Genomic DNA, 20,915 nt, shown 5'->3' on the forward strand with positions numbered 1-20,915 from the left:
GGGGGTGGGGGTGGGGTGGGGGGTTGGGCGGTCATCGTGTAGAGCTGAAGTCGGATTGCAGACAAATCTGACTTTTTGTCAAATCAGATCTTTTCAGGCAGACTGTCTGAACTGTTAATTCCAAGTACTCAAATTGGATTTGTGTCCTAATATAACCTCTCTGCATGGGTTGCTCTGGTAACGATGTAGGCGTAGTCACGTTTGTGGCGTGGCTTTGAAACACAGATGCAGGAAGAAAAAGAAAACACGAGATGCATCTTCTTTTCTTTTTTTTCTCTCCAAACAACCGCCCTGTCAAGTCGTGGTGCAACAACTCTGTCGCGATGGAGGAGTTCTCCTCCACAGTGCTGCTGCACAGCACGAGTGAATATTAGCATTGTGTTATTTTGGACATTGCTGTTGTTGAGAGTGAGTTGTGTTGAGAGTGATGCAAAAGATGAGTTTAAGTCTGAGAGTCTGAGATGCATCTGTACAAATCTGTGTTGGATCCCATTCTACTTATACATACATTATATGACTAAAAATCTGATTTTCATTTTGCTGTCCAGGCTTTCAAATAGTAGAGAACGTGGATTTTTATTTTTTACACTTAGGTAGCTTAATTGACTGTAGGTGTGAGTGCACGGTCGTATTCACACCTAGTAATGGGGGTTGGGGGTTGCAAATGGGGGGTTACAACATTCAGTCGGTGCAAGTTTGCTTTCAAACTTTTGCTCTTTTGAGAAACAAACCTTTCGGATAACGTTGAGGCGAGTGCGCTGCATCGAGAACTAGAAAAGCACTCAGAGAGCGCAGACCTCCGCCAAGGGAGCTTAGTGCCTACAAAATACACCCTGGCGGCGTGCCTGGGTCAGACAGAGTTGTAACCAGCGATAGCGTCTTCATCCAAATCCGTCCGTGACTTTTCGAGTTATGTTGCTAACTAACAGACAGACAAACAAACAAACTCAAACATAACCTCCTTGGCGGAGGTAATTACTGAAGGAGAAGACAAGACAACAATGAACAAGAAAACTTGATCGTCTGTTGGTTAATGCAGGAAAACTTGCATTAACCAAAAACTGTTTCCTCCACATCAGAGCAAAAACACTGCCACTGCATCAAATCCTACGGTTTTATCTGAACATACGACACATTTCTCCCTGCTCTCATTCTACACGCGAGTATGTTCTGGTTGTGTTTACCCACAATGCCCTGCTTTGTAGTCCTCTACCTGCATTTAGTTCGCTTGAAGGCGAACCGAGACCTATGTTTTTTAGGCGGACCAGAGTTTGCTTCTTTGGTGTGTGGATCAGAGATTGGTTGCGCATTCACACTTCCCCAAATGAACCGGATTTTTTGAGAAAATAAACTAGGATTTCGAATTAGAAGAGCTGGTGTGAATACGACATATGAGTGAATGGTTGTTTGTCTCTGGGTTAGGGTTAGGGTTAGTTAAACCTATATGTGGCCCTGTGATGGACTGGCAACCTGCCTTTCGCCCCATGTGAGCTTGGATTGGCAACAGCGCCCACCATGACCCTCATGTGGAGAATAGGGTTAGGGTAAGGTTTAACCCTCAGCTAGGGTAAGCGTAAGGGGTAGTGTTAGTTACATGCAGTTAACCCTAACCCTGATGGATGGATGGTTATAATATTAGATATTGCACAGCAATAAATCGTTTTTTAAAGGAAAATAAAATCGATTCAATTGTATTTTAATTTGATCATTGTGTGACATTGATAACCCTCAACAAGGATGAGCAAAAATGATCCCAAGCCAAATAAACAAACCAACCTAGCAGGAAGAAAACACAAGGAAAAACCACTGTAAATGATGCAAAACAAACACACAAAAGCATGTTAGATTTGCACAGGAACATGGGTCAAAACTGATTGTTCTACGACTCAACCAGGCAATGGCATATCAGAGAACTGCAGCTGATGCGAGCGTGGAGATGTAAAGGCGAGTTGAGTGAGAGATTAAAAATAAAGCATCATTAATATCCTCGGGTTTATTTTACTGCTGGGGTTTTGAAGCGCTTAGTGGAGTCGTGCACCCAGGATAACTGGTGCTGTCAGAAAGTCAAAGGGTGGTCATGTTTACTGCACTCGGCATGAAGTTAACGAACAACTATTCCGAGCATCCTATTATTCAAACCATCCTCGCTGTATTTATAGCCTGAAACTTTTGCACAGCACCATCTAAGTTGTAAAACATTTTTTCTTGTGTGTGAGCATCAATTTTAAATATGACTCATTACTGTATGTTTCATCTGTTATCTCCAAACCTTCTTGTGTCTGTCGCTCTCTGTCTCCAGCTGGGATTTGTGGACATTTGGAAGTTATATTTTTAGCTGTTTATCCAGTGTGTTGTTACAGTTGTTACAGCCATCTTTATTATGTGAAAACACGCAATGCATTCTGGGTAGCCCTTGCTCCCAAGGGTGGTTTCGGAAAATCTCAATATTGAGGACGATACAGCCCTTAAACTTGCCCCTCAACTTAATTTTTCTGAGAATCGGGACAGCACTTGTACTAGAGGGAGCGCGCATTTTTGAGATTGAGGGTTAAGCAAGGAATTTGGAATTCACCCTAATGTTCATATAACAAACTGAACTCACAGCCAAAATATTTGCGTTAAAAAAAATATTTTGCAGACTGCAAATTATGTTTATGTTTTGAAATCATGTTTTGGCATGTGGCGCCACCTACCGCCGTCTACCAATCATTGCAGTCAGTAGAGTCTCAGCTGCCGAGCAACCACGGGTTGCCAGTTACGTCAGAAAACGAAACCTAAAAAACCTCTGTATTTTGAATTTGAATGTAGTAACAGTTTTTGGCCACATTCTTACATATGGCACCTTTAACTACTTGAGAGAAATGTAAGAAAAAATAATATTGGGCTGTTCAAATAGCAGTGTCATTTTTCTTTACAAACTCAAACACTTACTGTATCAATTGAAAACTCTTTAGGATTTATCATCCCTGTGAATCAACTAAACTAATATTTAGAATAGATAACTGTATAAGGAGTCGGCCAACTTCTTGCACCTGTGAACAGGTATTCCAACCCATGCATTTCTTGGTTTTGCCTCAGAAAGTTTTCTATCGGATTCAAGTCCGTCATTTTGTTGGTCTGGAACCAAGATGTTGCTCGCTCGCTGGTGTGTTTGTAGTCGTTGTGGTGTTGAAACACCCATTTCAATGGCATTTCCTCTTCAGCATAAGGCAGCATGACCTCTTCAAGTATTTTGATATGTGCAAACTGATCCATGATCCCTGGTATGTGATAAATAGTAGGAGAAACATCCCCATATCATGATGCTTGCACCACCATGCTTCACCGTCTTCAGAGTGTACTGTGGCTTGAATGAGCTGATCATTGGCTGAGTCGTTACCATTCTGGCTATTCTTCGATCCATTTGAACGGTAGTCTTCAGTTACCTTCCATGTCTCTGGTTTTGCTTTCCATTCTAAAGCAATAGAGATCATTTTAGCTAAGCAGCCTTTAATTTAATAAAAACATTTTTTTATACCTTTTCCCCTCTCCAATCAACGTTTTCGTTAAAGTATGCAGTTCTTATAAACGATGTCTCCATAAATAAGGGCCACCTGATTGACACAGAATTTTTTTTTTTTTTTTCACAGAATTAATTTCCTCACTAATTGAACTCCACACTGCTATTATTTTGAACACGGCGCTTTCAATGAATTATTCAAGACTCAGGAGCATGCAGACCTTGATGTTGGGTCTATTGGTTTTCTATGACTCTACTAAACCTACTGGTAAATGATTTGCCATGTTGTGATATCATTTCTACCAAAAACAGTGATTGATCTGGTTAGACATGTTGGACTGCTATTATTTTGAACACAACTGTGCACACTAACCCGTGTCCCATGGAGGGCTACTGATATTGGACAGAAAAAACGGTTTGAATCTGTTTGCCAGTGTTCATTGTCAACACAGGAGGCTGAGTAATGTTTGTGTTGTACAGCTCCAGGAAAAGAGTGTGTGAAGGAAGGCTGGTTGGGTGACATCTTCTCCCAATAAAAAAAAGTTCAAATGATTATTACATGACACGTAATGCCTTTCAAAGAAAACCCTTAACCTAATTCTAACCTGATCCTAAAACCAAGTTTTAACCTCAAAAAAGCCCTTTACAGTTGTGACTTTTAGACTTTAGTCATGCGGGGTTAGACACTTGTTTTGCTGCCTTACTCAGGTGGCACTAACAGCTAAACGCCCAAGTACGCAGATTTATTTGTTACTTTGTTATGGTGTACAGCCAGCACATAACCTCCATTTTCACATTAAACAACAAAAGATCTGATTATTTTTCCGATGCCAATAACTGTCTGATGAGCTTTTAGGCTGTATATTTTTTAACTCAAACAGGTTTTTAATGAAGTACTTTCAGCTCCTTCTACCCTCTATTAAGTTAGAAAAGTTTTAGATTAAAGGTAAGGGTGGTTGTGTTCAATAGTCTAGTGTTCTTCAATCTAGCTCCACCCTGACCAAACCGTACCATTTTAACTCTGGTACCCCAAGGGAAGGGTGTCAAAGAATGGAACAGTTGGGGCTGATTATGTTGCTACTATTCCTAATGTAAATTAGGACCACCGAACCGAACCGAACCGAACCGATCCACTCGGTGGAAACATCCAATCTAATCCAATCCAACTTTATTGATAAAGTTCTTTAAAAACATCAGCTGAAACAAAGTGCTTTACATCAGAATATATAGAAACATAATACCTAAAAGACTCAAATAGAAACAACAAAACAACACATATAAACATGGCTTTAGTCAGGAGGAAGAGTGGGGAACAGTGTAGGGGGAGTGGTCTGGTCTGGTGGTGAAATCTGACACCGAGCAGCTGAGAGAAGAGTGGGTTGAATACTTGGACGAACAAGGCAAATGCAAAAGTCTGACCAGAGAGACAGTAGTTACGCTGATTTATATCACATTTGTGAACCTGGATGAACAAACAACATATATAGTTACCCATGTACACCGGTTTTCACCTGAAAACCACGTGTGTTTTAGGTGTTTTAGCTTTAAGAGGGCCTCAAATATGAAATATAGAAACACATTAGCGTTGCACTGACAGCTTTTTAGACAAAACCATGTCTTACACCTGCAAGACAAAAGGTCCCACAGCCACTCATGACAATTACAACATTATATCACAGACGCCTAGTGTTAGACATGTGTGAATATCTTCTTAACTTTACTAAACATTGGACTTGGAGAAAATAATTTGTAGATGCACTGTTATTTTACCTTGAACGAATATGAAGGCATGCACATGCTGCTTGCCCGCACCGATGCAGTTATATAGTATCAGAGATACATCAGCACATATTTAGAGTATTTACAGAATCTGCATCAGTTTTATTTGCCATGAATGAGCGCAGTGAAGACACGACAAGGACAACAAGACCAAGGAGCTTGGTCTGTAGCCTATGGCAGGGAGACATTTTAAATGTAATATAAATGTACACAGTGTATGACATGTAGATCTAGCAGAGCATTATCTTTTTATGAAGCAAACATTGAAATCATTCAGCTTGTCGCACCAAAGCATCAAACACTGTGGTCGTCAATGCTTAGAGCAACACAAGAGGAGACATGACACGAAGCCGGGAAGAAAAGTTATGCCATATTGATTCTATATTGTTCTGTGCGCGATGCAATCAGCTCCTGTTTCCTCTTAACTACCCGATTTCCACGTTATGTACACATCTTAATCTCTCCTCGCAGGAGACGGATTCGTCTCTAGGACCTCTGAGGGATGAATTAGAGACAGAGAGCGCAGGGTGTGGTGAGGCCAGACCGGGGCTGGTCCGTGCTGTGCAGGCATTGTATTGATTGCAGTGTGAGTCACACCTTGGGCTGTTTAGTGCAGGAGGAGAGAAATGCCACATCACTCACTTCTCTATTTATTGCTGTTTTCTCGAACTCTATACGAGTCTCTAGTCCTTTTGTCTGCGATTTGATGATGTGAGTTCTTCTCTGACTTTACTGTCTTCAGTTTCTGTTCTGACCCTCACCTCTTATGACCATATTGTCGATCTTGTTAGTGTCTTAAAAGCGTGCGTGTTATTTATCAAACAGGTGCTTGTGAGTCATTTCTCTTTCTTCTCGAGTGTAAAGTGCATTTTGAAGAGGAGATATGCATGGAGAGTCCTTCATGCAAAACTGCGCAGGAATTTTAAAGAGTGAGGTTGTGCTGAGGGGAAACAGAGAAACATAAATCACACTTCATTTTACAGACAGCAGGTCATGACTGAGTGCACCAGCCACAAGCAATAACAACAGCAATAACTATACAAAGCTCAATATTTCAGCATTTTTTTCCCCTCCTTAACAGTTTACAGTTTAACGGGGCACGAGGAGGAGGAGTTGTTCTGCATTCAGTGAGACTTATCTTGAACTTGGCATTCGGTGAACTGAGACTGATCACGGGATTCATTTGCTTTTCACACAGTGACACAGTGAGCCTTCAGATGGACCTGCTGCTCACTGATTTTCATCTTCCTGTCATTTCGGTAACACGTTAGATTAGGGAACACACATTCACCATTAACTAGGTGCTTACTAGCATGCGTATAAGTCGCATACTAGCCCTTTATTAGTAAATATTAAGCATGTATTAACACCGTATGCAGGAAAAATCTTAATTCATGTTGTAATAGAGGTAGAATAAGTTTATGCCGAATAAGGTGTTAATATGTGCGTAATGATTACTATTAAAGGGCTAGTATGCAACTTATATATGTTTGTAAGCACCTAGTTAATGGTGAATATTTGTTCCCTAATCTAAAGTGTTACCGTCATTTCTTCTTTGTTGTCTTTAGGAATGCTTTAATCACTTTCATTCACACTCGGGTCAAAAGTTTTTTGAGGCTTCACCTCCTAACAGTATATTAGTCTGAAAAGCAAGACCTGACATGAAGATGATGTTGGGCAATTTTGCTATTATCAAGAAAAATGAAGAAGGCTCTGCAGTCCGTGATAAGTTAAAGCCCCCATAGAGTGGTCCTATGGCACACATATGTAAGTTATGGAGGTACATATAAAACATACATTAACTTGGTTTTATGGTCAAAAACCTCCTAGTTGCTGTAAACGAGCCAATAGAAATCTCTCCTCACTGAAGCTCTCGTCAGCCGCGCTGTTTCAGACTGAAATCTCACCCCCAGAAGACAGACTGTGTTGTGATTGGCCCGCCAACGTAGAGCTTTCCCAACTGTCTTGTGATTGGCCAATACCTGAAAGTGACGTAATCGGCACACCTGCTCTCAGAAGCACAGCTCCCCCCTCTGGAACGGTGGATGCACTGCTACTCATTATCAAAACATTGTTTTAACAGTGTTTAAAAATAGCTTCTTCACGACTCCCCGCCGCAGTCCCTTTTATGACTTTGACCCGGAGTCAGACCCAGAGTCAGAAGACACTGTTGCTCGTGGAACACCTCCACAACGGACGTTATTCTTCTTCTGCGGTACAATGTACGCAACCGGATGTGCCCGGACTAGTGCCCAGAGTAGGAGGATCTGCTGTTCCGGAGAACCGATGTTTACGTAACCGGGACATTTTTTTTCAGAGATCTCGCTGAGACCAAGATTACAATAAAACACAGCGTTCTCAGCAGTGGCTGAGCTGTTTGTTTCGAAACTTTAGGGCTTCATAAACGTGGTAATGGCACAGATACACACTAAAAAACAGCGTTCATTTGTGAAATTGGTTTTTGTATTTTTGTTTGTATTTGAATTTATTTGGCCAAGGACAACTGAGGCAACATCAAGACAGACATGTAGGAATGTCTGATGCTAAGATCAGTCCTCAAAAATGACATCATCTGTGAACTTTATCATTTTTTCATTAGAAGCAGGAAGACACTATAATTTCCTCTCGACTTGTTCATTATCTATATTTTGGTTTCTGTGATTGCAAGGAATGAACACAATAGCTTTGTCTTGGAGCCAACCTTGAAACAAGCTCACTCTGTGCACTCTGTGTTTATAATAAGTCATATTTAATAACGCTAAAGATGTGGCACCAATGCGTAATGGTTGATGCAGAATACTACAATATGCATGCATATTCAGGCCATTTGCAGAGCCATAAGCCATGAATGTTCATTGTGAAGCTTACTTCTCTCAACTTTTTTGAATTTTATCATTTTTATCAATTGAGGGATTCATTAAAAAGGTAAAAATCTAAAAATATTAACCACAGTAGCATTGTCAATTTGTAGCTATTCTCAATTAAGGACAACCAGAATTAGTCAAAGGTTACTGTTTTCACACTAACTGGACCTGTATAGATTTAAGGCATTTTCGCCTCTTTAAAGGTACAGTTTGTAATATTTCTGGGCCTATATTGGTAAAAATCGAAATTTACTGTCCATACAAAGCAATGTTGTAAAATTTCTATATAATAATTATTGTATGATTTCCGTGGGCTTGGATTGATAATAAAAAAAATAAAAAAAAGCCTCTACCGTGAAGTCCTCCACAATCCCCATACGCCATGTTTCTGTCACGTTACCGAGGAGGAAGAGGTGATATTTATTGTGTTGCTGAAGAAAGAGCAGCAGTCAACATCGCTGACATCGCATGTTTTCTGCTGAACATTATGCTCTAGATGTCACTAACTACAAACGTGCCCTTTAAGTGTTATTCACACACTTGTGGGCTGATCCTGATGGTTGGCAGTGTGGTTTGCAGGTTTTCCAGCAGCTATTTTTTTTAAATTTAGAAGTTGCTGTATCTTTGCTTCTGGAATGAATCGGTAGAACAAGTAAAAAGTTTATATTTCAAAGACAAGGTAAATTAAATTTAATCAAATTTTCTTCTTGCTGAACTTTCAGTCACAATCACACTAAAATGTCTTCATTCTGTGACGCTCGCATTCTTTTCTTTCTTAGGGGAAGTCCACATGTGAAAGCATGTGCAGCGCAGAATGTCTCTCTCTCTCTTTTTTTTCCATTTAGGCACATGTGAACTGATAAAAGTGACCACACTGCCTACATGAGACACGCAAATGTCTGGTGCTTTTGGAAATACAAGTCTTTTCCATGAGTCACATGTGTTTCATGATGAAGCAGACAGTGAGAACGATCTTTTTACCACCATTTCAACGTCTATATCTGTTGCTAATGTCGCAAACGCAGCACGTCAGAGTAAAATAATTCTTTTTTTCTTTTTTTTTGAAACAAAAATGATAGCAGACCTGTGCAGGAAAAACCTAATTTAATACCCCAATTTAACAGCCTCTGAGTCATTGTGGTGATTAACAAGGAATATTTGAATTTGAAGTTGAGGAAATGATCCATTTGCTCTGAAAAAAAAAGTATCTTGAAATGACTTGAAATTTTCTATAATAATAGTCAACATCATCCTGAACAAGGATCCATTGAAAATATTTGCAAACCTCTTAAGGAATCATTTTAATTTATGTATGAAATTGAGGAAATGATCCATTTGCCCTGATGCACTTTGACAGTGAGCTGACTTTATTCATTCATCATATTCAGAGCGTTTGTAATTGATCTTTACCTTAAGGTGCAAATAAGAGGAAGATGTCATCTCCTTTGGTGGAAAGAAGCGCAGACAGGACATGAAATGAGAAAAGAGGAGAGTGACATGTCAGCTGAAAGCTTTGGGAGAATCCTACATACAAATGCCACAAACAATAAGTTCAAGTATTGGCTTCTTTCCAGACCATTTACTGCATGTCACAGCCTCCTCTCCTATTTCCCATACTTAAAAATAGTTTGGGTATGATGCTTAGCATAACTAGCTGACTAACAACAGCAGTTGAAGTTTATTACTGCAGGCAGGCAGCAACCTTCCACCTCCAATGCTTGTGTGTGTGTGTGTGTGTTTTTTGTTTTTTTCTTTCTTCACCCTGCACTCGCATCAACGAGAATATAAACAAACCGTATTTCCTGAGTGACAGGTCAGTCCCAGCTCCTGTGGCTGGAAGACAACAGAGTGCACAGTTTTTCCCTGGGTTAAACTTCACATAGATTGAACTGTGAAAAGTGACTTTTTTTCCCCCACATGTGAACTCTGGGAAATCTACATTACAAAAAAAGAAAAAAAAAAAAACCTGGAGGGGATTGTACTGGGCTGCTATCGAATATTTTTGTAATAGAGTATTCTACCAATTATTCTTCGATTAATCGAGGACGCAAAACACACTTTATTATTTATTTATTTTTTTTATTGACATTTTTTTTTTTTTAATCCAATTAATTGAGGAATAATCGGTCTAATACTCGATTACAAAACTATTCGATAGCTGCAGCCCGAGTAAGCTACATCAACTCAGCTAACATCAATGTTTACGTTAGCGTGTGCCTTTAGCGTTAGCAACTGGATGCTTTGGGCTCAGATGCTGAATCATTGAGGACGTGCTGTTGTGGTACACCAGTAGTAGTTTACAGTGGTTACACTGCACCTTGTTGGCTCCTTGTTTAAGCGTTAAATGGTCCCACACTTTGGACATTTTCTGCCTTTTACGTGCTCTTTCACTCTCCGTCAACGCGCCACCTGAAATCCGAATGTGCGGTGTGCGTCTGCTAAAACGGTCGAGTTGAGTTGCAGCCCGAGATTGTACCAATATCCTGAACCTGTACCGTTGTTTATTCCCAGTGTTTTTGATTGATTTGACCTTCAGTTGGAATTCAATTTGTCTGATTAAGTTGAGTTATTTCTGTCTTGTAGTTACTGGTGTTGTGTTTTTGTCCTTTTTTGGATTGTCACCTCCTGCCTTTTAGCCTCATGCCTAACTAGTCTCGCCTGTGTCCAGTTGTTTATCTACTCGATTTTTGCTTGTTTCGCTGTTATGATTCTGGTTCTCTCCTCATGTCCTGTTTCCCCCGTAGTATTGATCTCTGTTTACTTAACCCCTGTGCCCTTTGCTTTCTTTTTTTTTGGTCTGACTTTGTTTTATACATTAAACAGATTTTTACACTTGCGTTGTCCTGTATCACAACCGTGACGGATTGTCTGGGTCAGATACGTTCAGCTGGAGCTGGCGCTCACTTGGACATCATTCAGAAATTTGACAAGGGAGCTGGCAGGAGATGGGAAGAGGACATATGAATTCTGATTTATGTCAGGAAAATAGCCAGAGTTTTATCTGAATGCAGCTGAGTAAATTACCGTAAATCTTCCTCTATTTCCAAAACAACGTCATGACGAATCCCAGTAAAAGTGTCACGAGTAAGTTCAAATAGCTTGTTTTTGCGGAAATGCGCTCATTGATTAGAATGGAAGCGATTTGCAACGGCAACCGCGCTGCTGACGTGCCGTGGCTGTAACGCGTCCAGTGGAAATCCAGGGTAACCAGTAATCCAGTTCTTCGTATTTGATTGACTCTTGATTTATTTGTCTCTAGGTTCACTTCCTGCTGCTGTTGCCTATGCACGTAAAGATCGCCTGCACAGGCCTGCACATGTGGCCACGAAAACTTTCCAAGCCTTACGCGTCTTTGTGAACGACGAGCTGAACGAGCTTCACGCGGGCCTGTGTGCCGCCCGGTCGCTGCTGAGACCTGGAGGGCGTCTGTGCGTCATCACCTTTCACTCGCTGGAAGACAGACTGGTCAAGCGTTTCCTCAGGGGAGACGATTTGTCCAATCTGGATCGGTATCACTTCAGCCCGAGGAAGGAAACCAAGAGGAAGGAGAAAGCGGAGGACGAAGAAAGAGTCAGCGGAAGTGCTGATTGGCTTCCTCTGCGAAGGAAAGTGATCACCCCAGAAAAGGACGACGTGAGCGAGAATCCTCGAGGACGCTCGGCTAAACTCAGGGCGGCGCTCAGATGTTAATTACTGTATTTGGCATCTCGTTTCATCGGTTTCAGCTTTTTTACCTTGACAGCCAGAATAACTCAGTCATTTTACACTGCATTGGTCCGCTGTTGTGTCTTCGTCGTCACTGTGAATGTTCCAGAGCTTCACCACAGCAGAGATGCAGCTTGTCAAGCTGGCAGTGGTGTAAAGTTGTCGCAACGATCACAACTGTCTTGTTTTTGTTGTTGGTGGGAAGCCACTAAAGTTTGTTATCCTCTTTTATGCATGACTGACTTTTTTTTGTTAGTTTCTGAGGGCACTGATGGGTAAGGAATAAATCTTCCACACAATAATGCCACTGCCTCACTTTTTTTTTTGCTTGGAACTTTGCAAATCTGGTCGCTTTTTTCTCTCCTATTTTTGTATGGAGTGCCCCCTACAGTTTTGGAGTACATATTCCACCGTAAAACGTCATCCAATGTCTCTCCCCCATGGATGTATAATATGAACTGGATAGAGCACCCCCCCCCCCTCTGCCTTGAAGACAATTTTTACATGGTGGCCACTGTGGGTACTGCAACAGAAAACCCCATAGAAGCCCAAACAGCTATTTCCCCATTGACTGCAATAGTAAAAGAGACGCCTGTAAAAGTGTCCACAGGACACCTCGAGACATGGACACGGGCTTTTATAGATCTTTATATGGTAGTGACACTACTGCGCATGCTCTATGGGCCCCATAACCCGGAAATACATGCGGAAGTCAAAACACTTTTTTGGCATATGCGCTGGGTGAGCAGCTTCATAGGAATGAACGGAAGCGAAGGGGCGGTGCTCTATCCAGTTCATATGCTCTCCCCCCTCTGGTAAACACAAGCCATGGAGCCAGGTCATGATTCTGTATTTTTCAATTCTTCTCCTTCGTCTGATGTTAACTCATGTTTGGCTCAACACTTTACTCTTTATTCTGCTTCTTTTCCACCTATCGCTGTCTGGCTCTTATAGCCGCCTCCTCTGAGGACTGAGAACAGACAGTAGGGGGAGTGAAGACGGCCTTCAGTCCCCCCGCATCGAGCCATTTCACGATTACAGTAATTTAGGGTATTAATCCTGCATAGTTCTGCTTTAACAATAAAGTTATATGACACTTTTGGACAATTGGACTTCCCAACACAAATATATATATGTATATGTATATGTATGTAAAAGTATATGTATGAGGTGGAAAGTAACAAAATACTTTTACTCAAGTTATTGTATTGAATACCTTTTTTTGTGTATTTTGTATTTTTTAAGTACAATTTAAAATCAGGACTTTGTATTTTACTTGAGTACGTATTGACTCAAGTATTGTACTCAGTTACTTTATAAATCCTACAGGGGGAAAATATACACCAGAACCAGACGAATGATGATGATGTGATTAGCACCAGCACTGGCGCATGAACATAGAGGGCGTGGCCAAAAGTGACGTCATATCCTGTGTCGCATCGGGCGCGTGAGCTCCAAAATAGTTTTGGATTTCTGATCCCTTGTCATATTTCTACTACCCTCACACCCCACGCAAAGTAACTAAGTAACTTTTACTTAAAGTACATTTCAAATGAACTACTTTTTTACTTCTACTTGAGTACATTTACAGACGACTACTTTTACTTCTACTTGAGTAATATTTTAGTACTTTTTATATATATAATATATATATGTATATATATATATTATTAGCATTATTATAAAAAACATTTTTAAACAAAAATCAATTATAGAAATTATATTATATTGTATTATATATATATATTTTAACTGGTTGCAGGTTTTTTTTATAATCCTGAAGCTGTATCCTTATTTGAGCCACAACCAGAACTCTGATAATTATATTGGAATTAGATTTGTGTCAATATTCTCAAACAAACAAACAAACAAGCAAATAAAATATTGATTAAATCATTCAAAAATATTTTATTTTATGGTTTGAGTACTTTGAGCACTTCGAATTGTATCATATATATTTTTAATTGGACTATAATATTTACTTATTAAGTCTTCCTATCTTCCTATAAAGTTGCCTTAGCACTAACAAAATGTATGTTAACACAAAAGTTTATGAAATCATGTTAAAGTTTGAGACCTTGACAGAAATACATAAATGTGATGTGTTTTCTATACTGGAATAAAAGTGTGGGAGTGTGTTTTTGTTGTTGTTGTTGTTGTTGTTGTTGTTGCTAAATAAATGAATATACAGAAAATAGTTGACACGGTTTAAATGTTCTGTTTAATTCTGTTTCACTCAAGTATTCCTTTACCAACTCCTCTGGTTTGATATCCACTTTTTATAGATGATAAACTATTGTGACCCAAAGATTTTACAGCCACATCTGTAACACCTGATATCATTTGTGTATCAATAATTCCCCCAAAATGACAACATTTTCTGCATGGAATCTTGTATGAAAGGTTGGGAAAATAGTTTGGAGACCTCAGAAAAAATCTCCCGTGACCAATCTGTGGGTCCTGACCCAGACTTTGGGAACCACTTGATGAAGCACCTCAATAATCCTGTAACACATTGATAATTCAGGGCAGAATAAAAAAGCTTCTCTGCACTGTAAATGTTCCACTCTGGCGTCTCTGAGTGATTTGGTTTTCCTTTCGTCGTTCTCGATCGCTCGACACAGACGACATCAAAAACGTTATTTCTTCATTGACGTCTGTGTTTCGCCCTGAATCTGCCTCGGCGATGAGCTCAAGTGAAGCCTCTACTATACTATGTGAATCAGTAAGGCCACTAAATACTGAATGACGCACGTGTCAGGAGTGGTGCTGAATGAGCTGGATGGTTGTTAGTGAGCGTTCTCTCACCTTCAGCATGCACTGCAGCAGCGTGCGTCGCCGTCATAACGCCATATATATTTATATATACGCAGATTATGGTCTGCATCAGAAGTGTCGCCAACCTTCTTATCTTTACTATTTGACTTTGACTAATTGTAATTGCTTCATCAAGACTGTTAACACTTTTTTTTTTTCCCCTTCTGTCTCAGTTTAGTGCACTCTAAATATACCCTCGTTGTTACCTTGGAAACTAAGTGGCGCAAGTAACATTTAACTGGGTCTAAAATTATATGCTGCTTTAATCTAATATGAAGCGAAGCCACGTCGTGAGTTGAAAACATTCCTCCCTTCTGACACGTGCGTGCAAATTATAGATGAAATACATCATGACATTGATCTTTGGGATACCTTGCTTTTTCTCTTTTTTTTCTTTTCTTTAAGTGCTATATGCTCTACCTTCGTGCGTCAAATGACAAACACGTGGGGGGGGAGAAAAAAAAGTTAATTGCCCACTGAAGCGTGACAGTGTAATATAAGAGACATTTTTACACGCTCTTTATAATGAGCACATCTCTTTCTAAACAATTCTAAACAAACTTTTTTCACTGTCACTTTTGACCCTGGGGTGAAGGGACGTGTGATGTAATTCAGCGTCGACAGAGTCTACATTTTTTTTGCCTCGCTTCATAGATGAATGTGTTCAGTCACTGCGAATTTGCTTAATAAATATAAATATATATATATATATACATATATATATATAATTCTAATGAGTCATTAAGAAAATGGAGTGTTTACAGCGTAGTGTGTGACCACGCGTTCATGCAAGGTACATAACTGTTACACTGTAACTGGATTTAAAGGACAATTTAAAAAAGTCTGGAACTGAAGAAGCCTCTTGGATGAGAGGTAGCCTATAACTAACCCTTAATATAAAGTTTGCAAATAAAATAGGTAAAAATACATCTGGAGTGCTGTAGTACGTAAATTTGGGGGATTTTTTTTATTGCTGCTCTGCCTCTGTGTAGTCTGGGTCTACACAAACGATGTAACATTATTTCTTATTTTCGTGTTTGTATTGCCACTTTTCCATTATACAGTTCTAGCAGAGCGGACCTAGACCGGAAGTTCCAATTAACGCTGTTTTTTGGTGGTTATCTGCGTCATTACCTTGTTTATGAAGCCCTGAAGGTTCTAAACAAATATTTCAGCCACTGCTGAGAACGCTATGTTTGATTGTAATCTCGGGCTCAGTGAGATCTCTGAAAAAACCCGGTCCGGTTACGTAAACAGCGGTTCTCCTGAACAGCAGATCGTCCTGCTCCGGGCACTAGTCCGGGCACATCCGGTTGCGTACATTGAACCGCAGAAGAAGAATAACGTCCGTTGTGGAGGTGTTTCACGAGCGACAGTGTCTTCTGACTCTGGTCAAAGTCATAAAAGGGACTGCGGCGGGGAGTCGTGAAGAAGCTATTTTTAAACATTGTTAAATCAATGTTTTGATAATGAGTAGCAGTGCATCCACCGTTCCAGAGGGGGGAGCTGTGCTTCTGAGAGGAGGTGTGCTGATTATATCACTTCCGGGTACTGGCCAATCACAAGACTCTGTCTTCTGGGTGAGAGAGTTGAGTCTCAAATCTCGCGGCTGGGAAACAGCGGCAGAAAAGAGGATTTCTATCGGCTCGTTTACAGCAACTAGGAGGTTTTTGACCATAAAAACAAGTTAATGTATGTAAGTAGACCTCCATAACTAACATATATGTGCAACAGGACCACTCTATGTGAGCTTTAACAAATCTTTTTTTTAGTGAACTGATTCTAATGATTCAGTCACAGCGAAAACAACCACGTATGTGTTCGCGTATAAAACGTCACAACAGTTGCTTGCAGCCTGGAGGAGGAATGGTTACAGCAACCTGTTTGCAGCCGTCTCGCTTTACTTGCGCAGCGTTCCTGTCGCTCCTTTGTCCGTTTTAACATAATATATATATATAACAAATCACTTCCTGTGTGGTCGGGTGACACGAGATCTAAACACTGTTTTTCTGTACGAAGAAACACAGACATGTGAGTCATGTGAAGCACGGCTTTATCAGCAGTGTGTGTGTGAACTCAGTCACTCTGGTTCGAACGCAACGGAGATTTGTGTACATTTACAAGTTGGGTACTACAGTTTTAAGAGATGCCAGACATCTGCAGCCTGCTCCGCACGAGTAATGTCGCCTCTGTGTGTGAGTATATATATATATATATATATATATATCACCCTGTCTGCTGTCTGAAGCAAGAAAGATAAAGTAGTCTATCCCAATTTGAACTACAAAACCTGATCTCAGAGCAATGAGGCCGAGGCACAGTTGTATTATTAAGTAGGCAGGTTTTGTTACCTAATGATCCAGTTGAAATAACGCCAGCTGAACATCAGTCAAGAGCGACCGCCTGGACCACGGCGGCAAATCCAGCAACTTGTGTTCTGCCAAACGTTCAGATGGTTCAGAAGTCTTTTTTACATACAGAGCTTATAAAATACATGTGGAGACACTTTCTTCTGTTCAATAAAGAAACACATTTACCTGACATCATATGAATGGTTTCAGTGTGACACGACTGCATGTAGACAAGGATCACATAGACAAGAATGTTGAGAATTACACTACCGTTCAAAAGTTTGGGGTCACCTATACAATTTTGTTGTGTTTTTGTGTTTAAAAGTCACACTTTTATTCATCAAAATAGTTGCAAAATGAATAGAAAATATAGTCAAGACATTGACAAGATTAGAAATAAAAAAATTTTTTATTCAAAATAATATTTTTTTCCCTTTGGTCAAAGAACCAGCAAAACTGTTTTCAGCTGTGCTAACATCATTGCACAAGGGTTTTCAAATCATCCAATAGCCTTCTAACGCCATTAGCAAACACAATGTACCATTAGAACACTGGAAATGGGCCTCTATACACCTATGTACATATTCCATTAAAAACCACGACGTTTGCAGCTAGAATAGTCGTTTACCACATTAACAATGTATAGAGTGTATTTATGATTCATTGAATGTTATATTCATTGGAAAAAAGTGATTTTCCTTCAAAAATAAGGACATTTCTAAGTGACCCCAACATTTTTAAACAGTAGTGTAACTGGAGGGCAGTTTGTGTTAATCCAGTATAACTGGATTGGAACTAGCAAAAAGAAAAAAAGAAAAACAAAGTGCAGGAGAAAGATCAGAAGACGGAGACAATCAGTGGTTTGTTAATTATTATCTGCAAATCCTCCAGCTCCATGGAAACAGTGGCTTCAGATATCAGTAAATGCTCTCCATCCAACACGAGGCTAACACTTATTAAATACTGCTATCGATCCATATATTATTAGCAGACGTGTAAGAAATGATTTGTGCGCTCAGCGTCATGTAAAGGTACACTTCTGGTATTGACGTGTGTGTTTGATCGAGGCATTGACACACACAGGGTCCTGCCACCAGGACACTCGCTCTGTCGCTGATAAATATGGCTGCCAGCAGGGACAGAAGGAAAAAAACAGACAGACATATTATGCAAAATCAACTTTTTAACTATTTTAATACTTTGGGTTGGATAATTTGGGACTCTGGAGGCCCTATGAGTAGGCAAAGTGTGAAAAAAGATGACTCACTGATGTTTTTGTGCTCCTCAGTCTAAGTACAGGAGATAAAACACACAATGTTGACTTCTGCACTCATTGTTACGTCACAATGAGACATTCCTGGAATTGTTGTCTCACAGAGCTCCACTTTGTCCCTAAAAAACTCGAGAGTGCAGGCGAGGGGAATAGTGTCCGGAAGAGCGGAAGTCTACAAAGTGTTCTATTGTTGGCTGCACAGTGCAGCACAGAGTTCTACACAAACGTCCAGCCTCAGAGGATTTACATTTTATATATGACGGCAATGTGCCTGCTAGAGTCGACAAATGATCGCTTTTCAAAATGCTAACTGTTGTTAGCTGCCGGAGCCTCAGTGACGCTGGCGTAGTTTCCTGTGTCTCATTTGCATATTTAAAGAGACAGGCACTCAAAAGTGAGCGTCTGAACAGGGCTGTTTTGGCAGAGTGATTGAACTTCTGTGGTGCTTTATCCTTAAGGTATTTTGACCAAAGCATGTCACAGACATGTCACTAGGACACCAGGGAACTAGTTTAACTTGGAGAAATAGGGTATAATATGAGTCCTTTAATATCTTAAGAGCATGGTGAGCGTTCTATTGCACTGTTAAACTGCCTTTTCTGACTGGAAACTACATTTGGGCCAGAGTCAGTAGACAAAATGTGTGTTTTGTTTATTTGTTAAAGTTGCTTAGGCGCTTAAAGGTAAATGGAATGATTTCAAATACCAGAATTTCACGAGATAACACATTTGAACTGATGTCAGAGAGAGAACAGTTCACAAACTTCAAACAAACTTCAGGAAAAGGTAGCGGCCGCTATTCTATAAGATATATTTGATTTAAGCTGGGTTGCGAACCTTTTGTGAAGTTACTGAAATCTTCCCTCTGTCCCTGCTGGCAGCCGTGTTATCAGAGAGAACAAGTGCCTGCATCTCACGCTGGTTCACAGGAACAGTGTCGTGCTCGGCAGTGTGATGAGTGAACACAGTGTTGATAACGTGTCAGTAACTCATTCAACCACACGTAAAGAAAAACCTTTACTATCCCCGTTCTGACCCTGCTGGGAACAAATTACGTCAACAAAGGACGGCTCTTCATTTAATACACGGGCAAACATTGACATAATACTGTAAGTACACGACACACACACAGAAACAAAGGGACGCAGCACCTGTTTAAGCATCGGTGACATTTCCGGACGAGATGAGGTCATGTGCGGTTGTGCTGTCTTTTCTTCCTCTGTGATAGTTGGATGGATGTATTTATCATATTCTCCTATAATTGCAATCCCTGATTGATGAACTCATCATTTCAACTTCTCATTGCAGCAAGTCAGACACTGGCTTCAGCTCAGGCAGAAGGCACCAATCCCACGACACTTTCTTTAGAAATTGCCTTATTATACTAGATATGTGTATATATATATATCTATATAGATATATATATATACGTCTATTTATTGTTTGTAAAAGACAAGTAGTGAAGCGAGAGGCCACAGTGCCAAACTTTAAACTAATAAATAAATCAATAAACAATTGCAATAGTTGTTAAGTGAGTAATTCATTTGGTACTTGTGCTTCTTACATATATATATATTCTTATATATACTTATAGCACCTGACCAATCATTGTATTCGAACACTCATGAGGATTTTAAAATTGGAGTTTGTCACTGGTTTTGGCTTTTTCTTGCTGTTAAGTTTGGAAAATTCTTCTTGGGACAATGGCTGTAGATGCTAAATCAATGCAAACAAATATTTAGAAACCTGCCTCTTTCAGGCTGAGCAGCTGCTCGGTCCCTTTGCTTTAAGAGAGATTTGTGGTATTTTCATCATTTAAAAAAAAGAAAAAAAAAAAGAAGAAGAATCTGCATCACAAAATCCACTCAAAAAAATTCCCAGTGATTTTGACAGACACTATCTCATATACTGAAATACCTACTCCGCGTTTTATGATGAAATGACTGTAATTTTACAAGTGAAAGCAAAGACCCCAAAACAACTGTATTCAGCCCTCTGAGCTAAACATTATGTGATGTCTTCCCTGCTCCTACACTTATTAGTACCTAATAGTACTTATACTGTAAGTTATTTTGCCCATAAAAGACAAAAACAAATGAAATCATTTGTATTTTACTCCCTGTCTTTGAGCTTTATATGGTTAGTAAATATTGAGTACAGCAAATGAACGGCTGAGAATCACAGGGTATGTCAGGGTATCACAGGGAAATCACAGGATATGTGTCTAACTGAAAGAAAACAAAAGGTTAACGTGAAAAATTAAAAGTGCACGATTTCTCTGTGGATGGAGGGAGCATCTGTTAGTGTAGCTTTCTCCACCTTTATCCCGCTGTAAACTCTTCTCTTCTTCAGTCAGGTAACTTTAGTAGTGGGATATATACTGAAGTAGCAAAGTAGTCTGCATGTTATCAACAACTGACTGTCAGATCAAATACAGAAAGAACAATTCAAAAACATTTCGACAATATTTATTGTCACTTTTATACAATTATATAGATGTAACACTGAACATATGTATTATTTCCTTCTCTCTTAAAGGAAAAGAAGCTTTGAGAGTGCTTATTTTCTGTGACCTAAGATCAGATTTGAGTGGGTGTTGTTTGGTCAAAAATGTTGTGTTTGGTCTC

General features: G+C 39.8%; 1 protein-coding gene across 1 annotated transcript in view; it reads left to right on the forward strand.

The window, feature by feature from the left end:
* The window catches only part of mettl15 (methyltransferase 15, mitochondrial 12S rRNA N4-cytidine), a gene marked incomplete at both ends in the record, with an annotated part of 64,502 nt that extends 52,670 nt beyond the window's left edge, over positions 1–11,832 (forward strand). The window contains one exon of the mRNA XM_083890854.1: positions 11,402–11,832. Within this exon, the coding sequence (XP_083746980.1) occupies positions 11,402–11,832 (431 nt within the window). The remainder of the gene's footprint in view (positions 1–11,401) is intronic.
* Between the last annotated feature and the right edge of the window lie 9,083 nt (positions 11,833–20,915).

The sequence above is a fragment of the Microchirus variegatus genome (genome assembly GCF_963457635.1).
Source record: "Microchirus variegatus genome assembly, chromosome: 6".
Taxonomy (NCBI): domain Eukaryota; kingdom Metazoa; phylum Chordata; class Actinopteri; order Pleuronectiformes; family Soleidae; genus Microchirus; species Microchirus variegatus.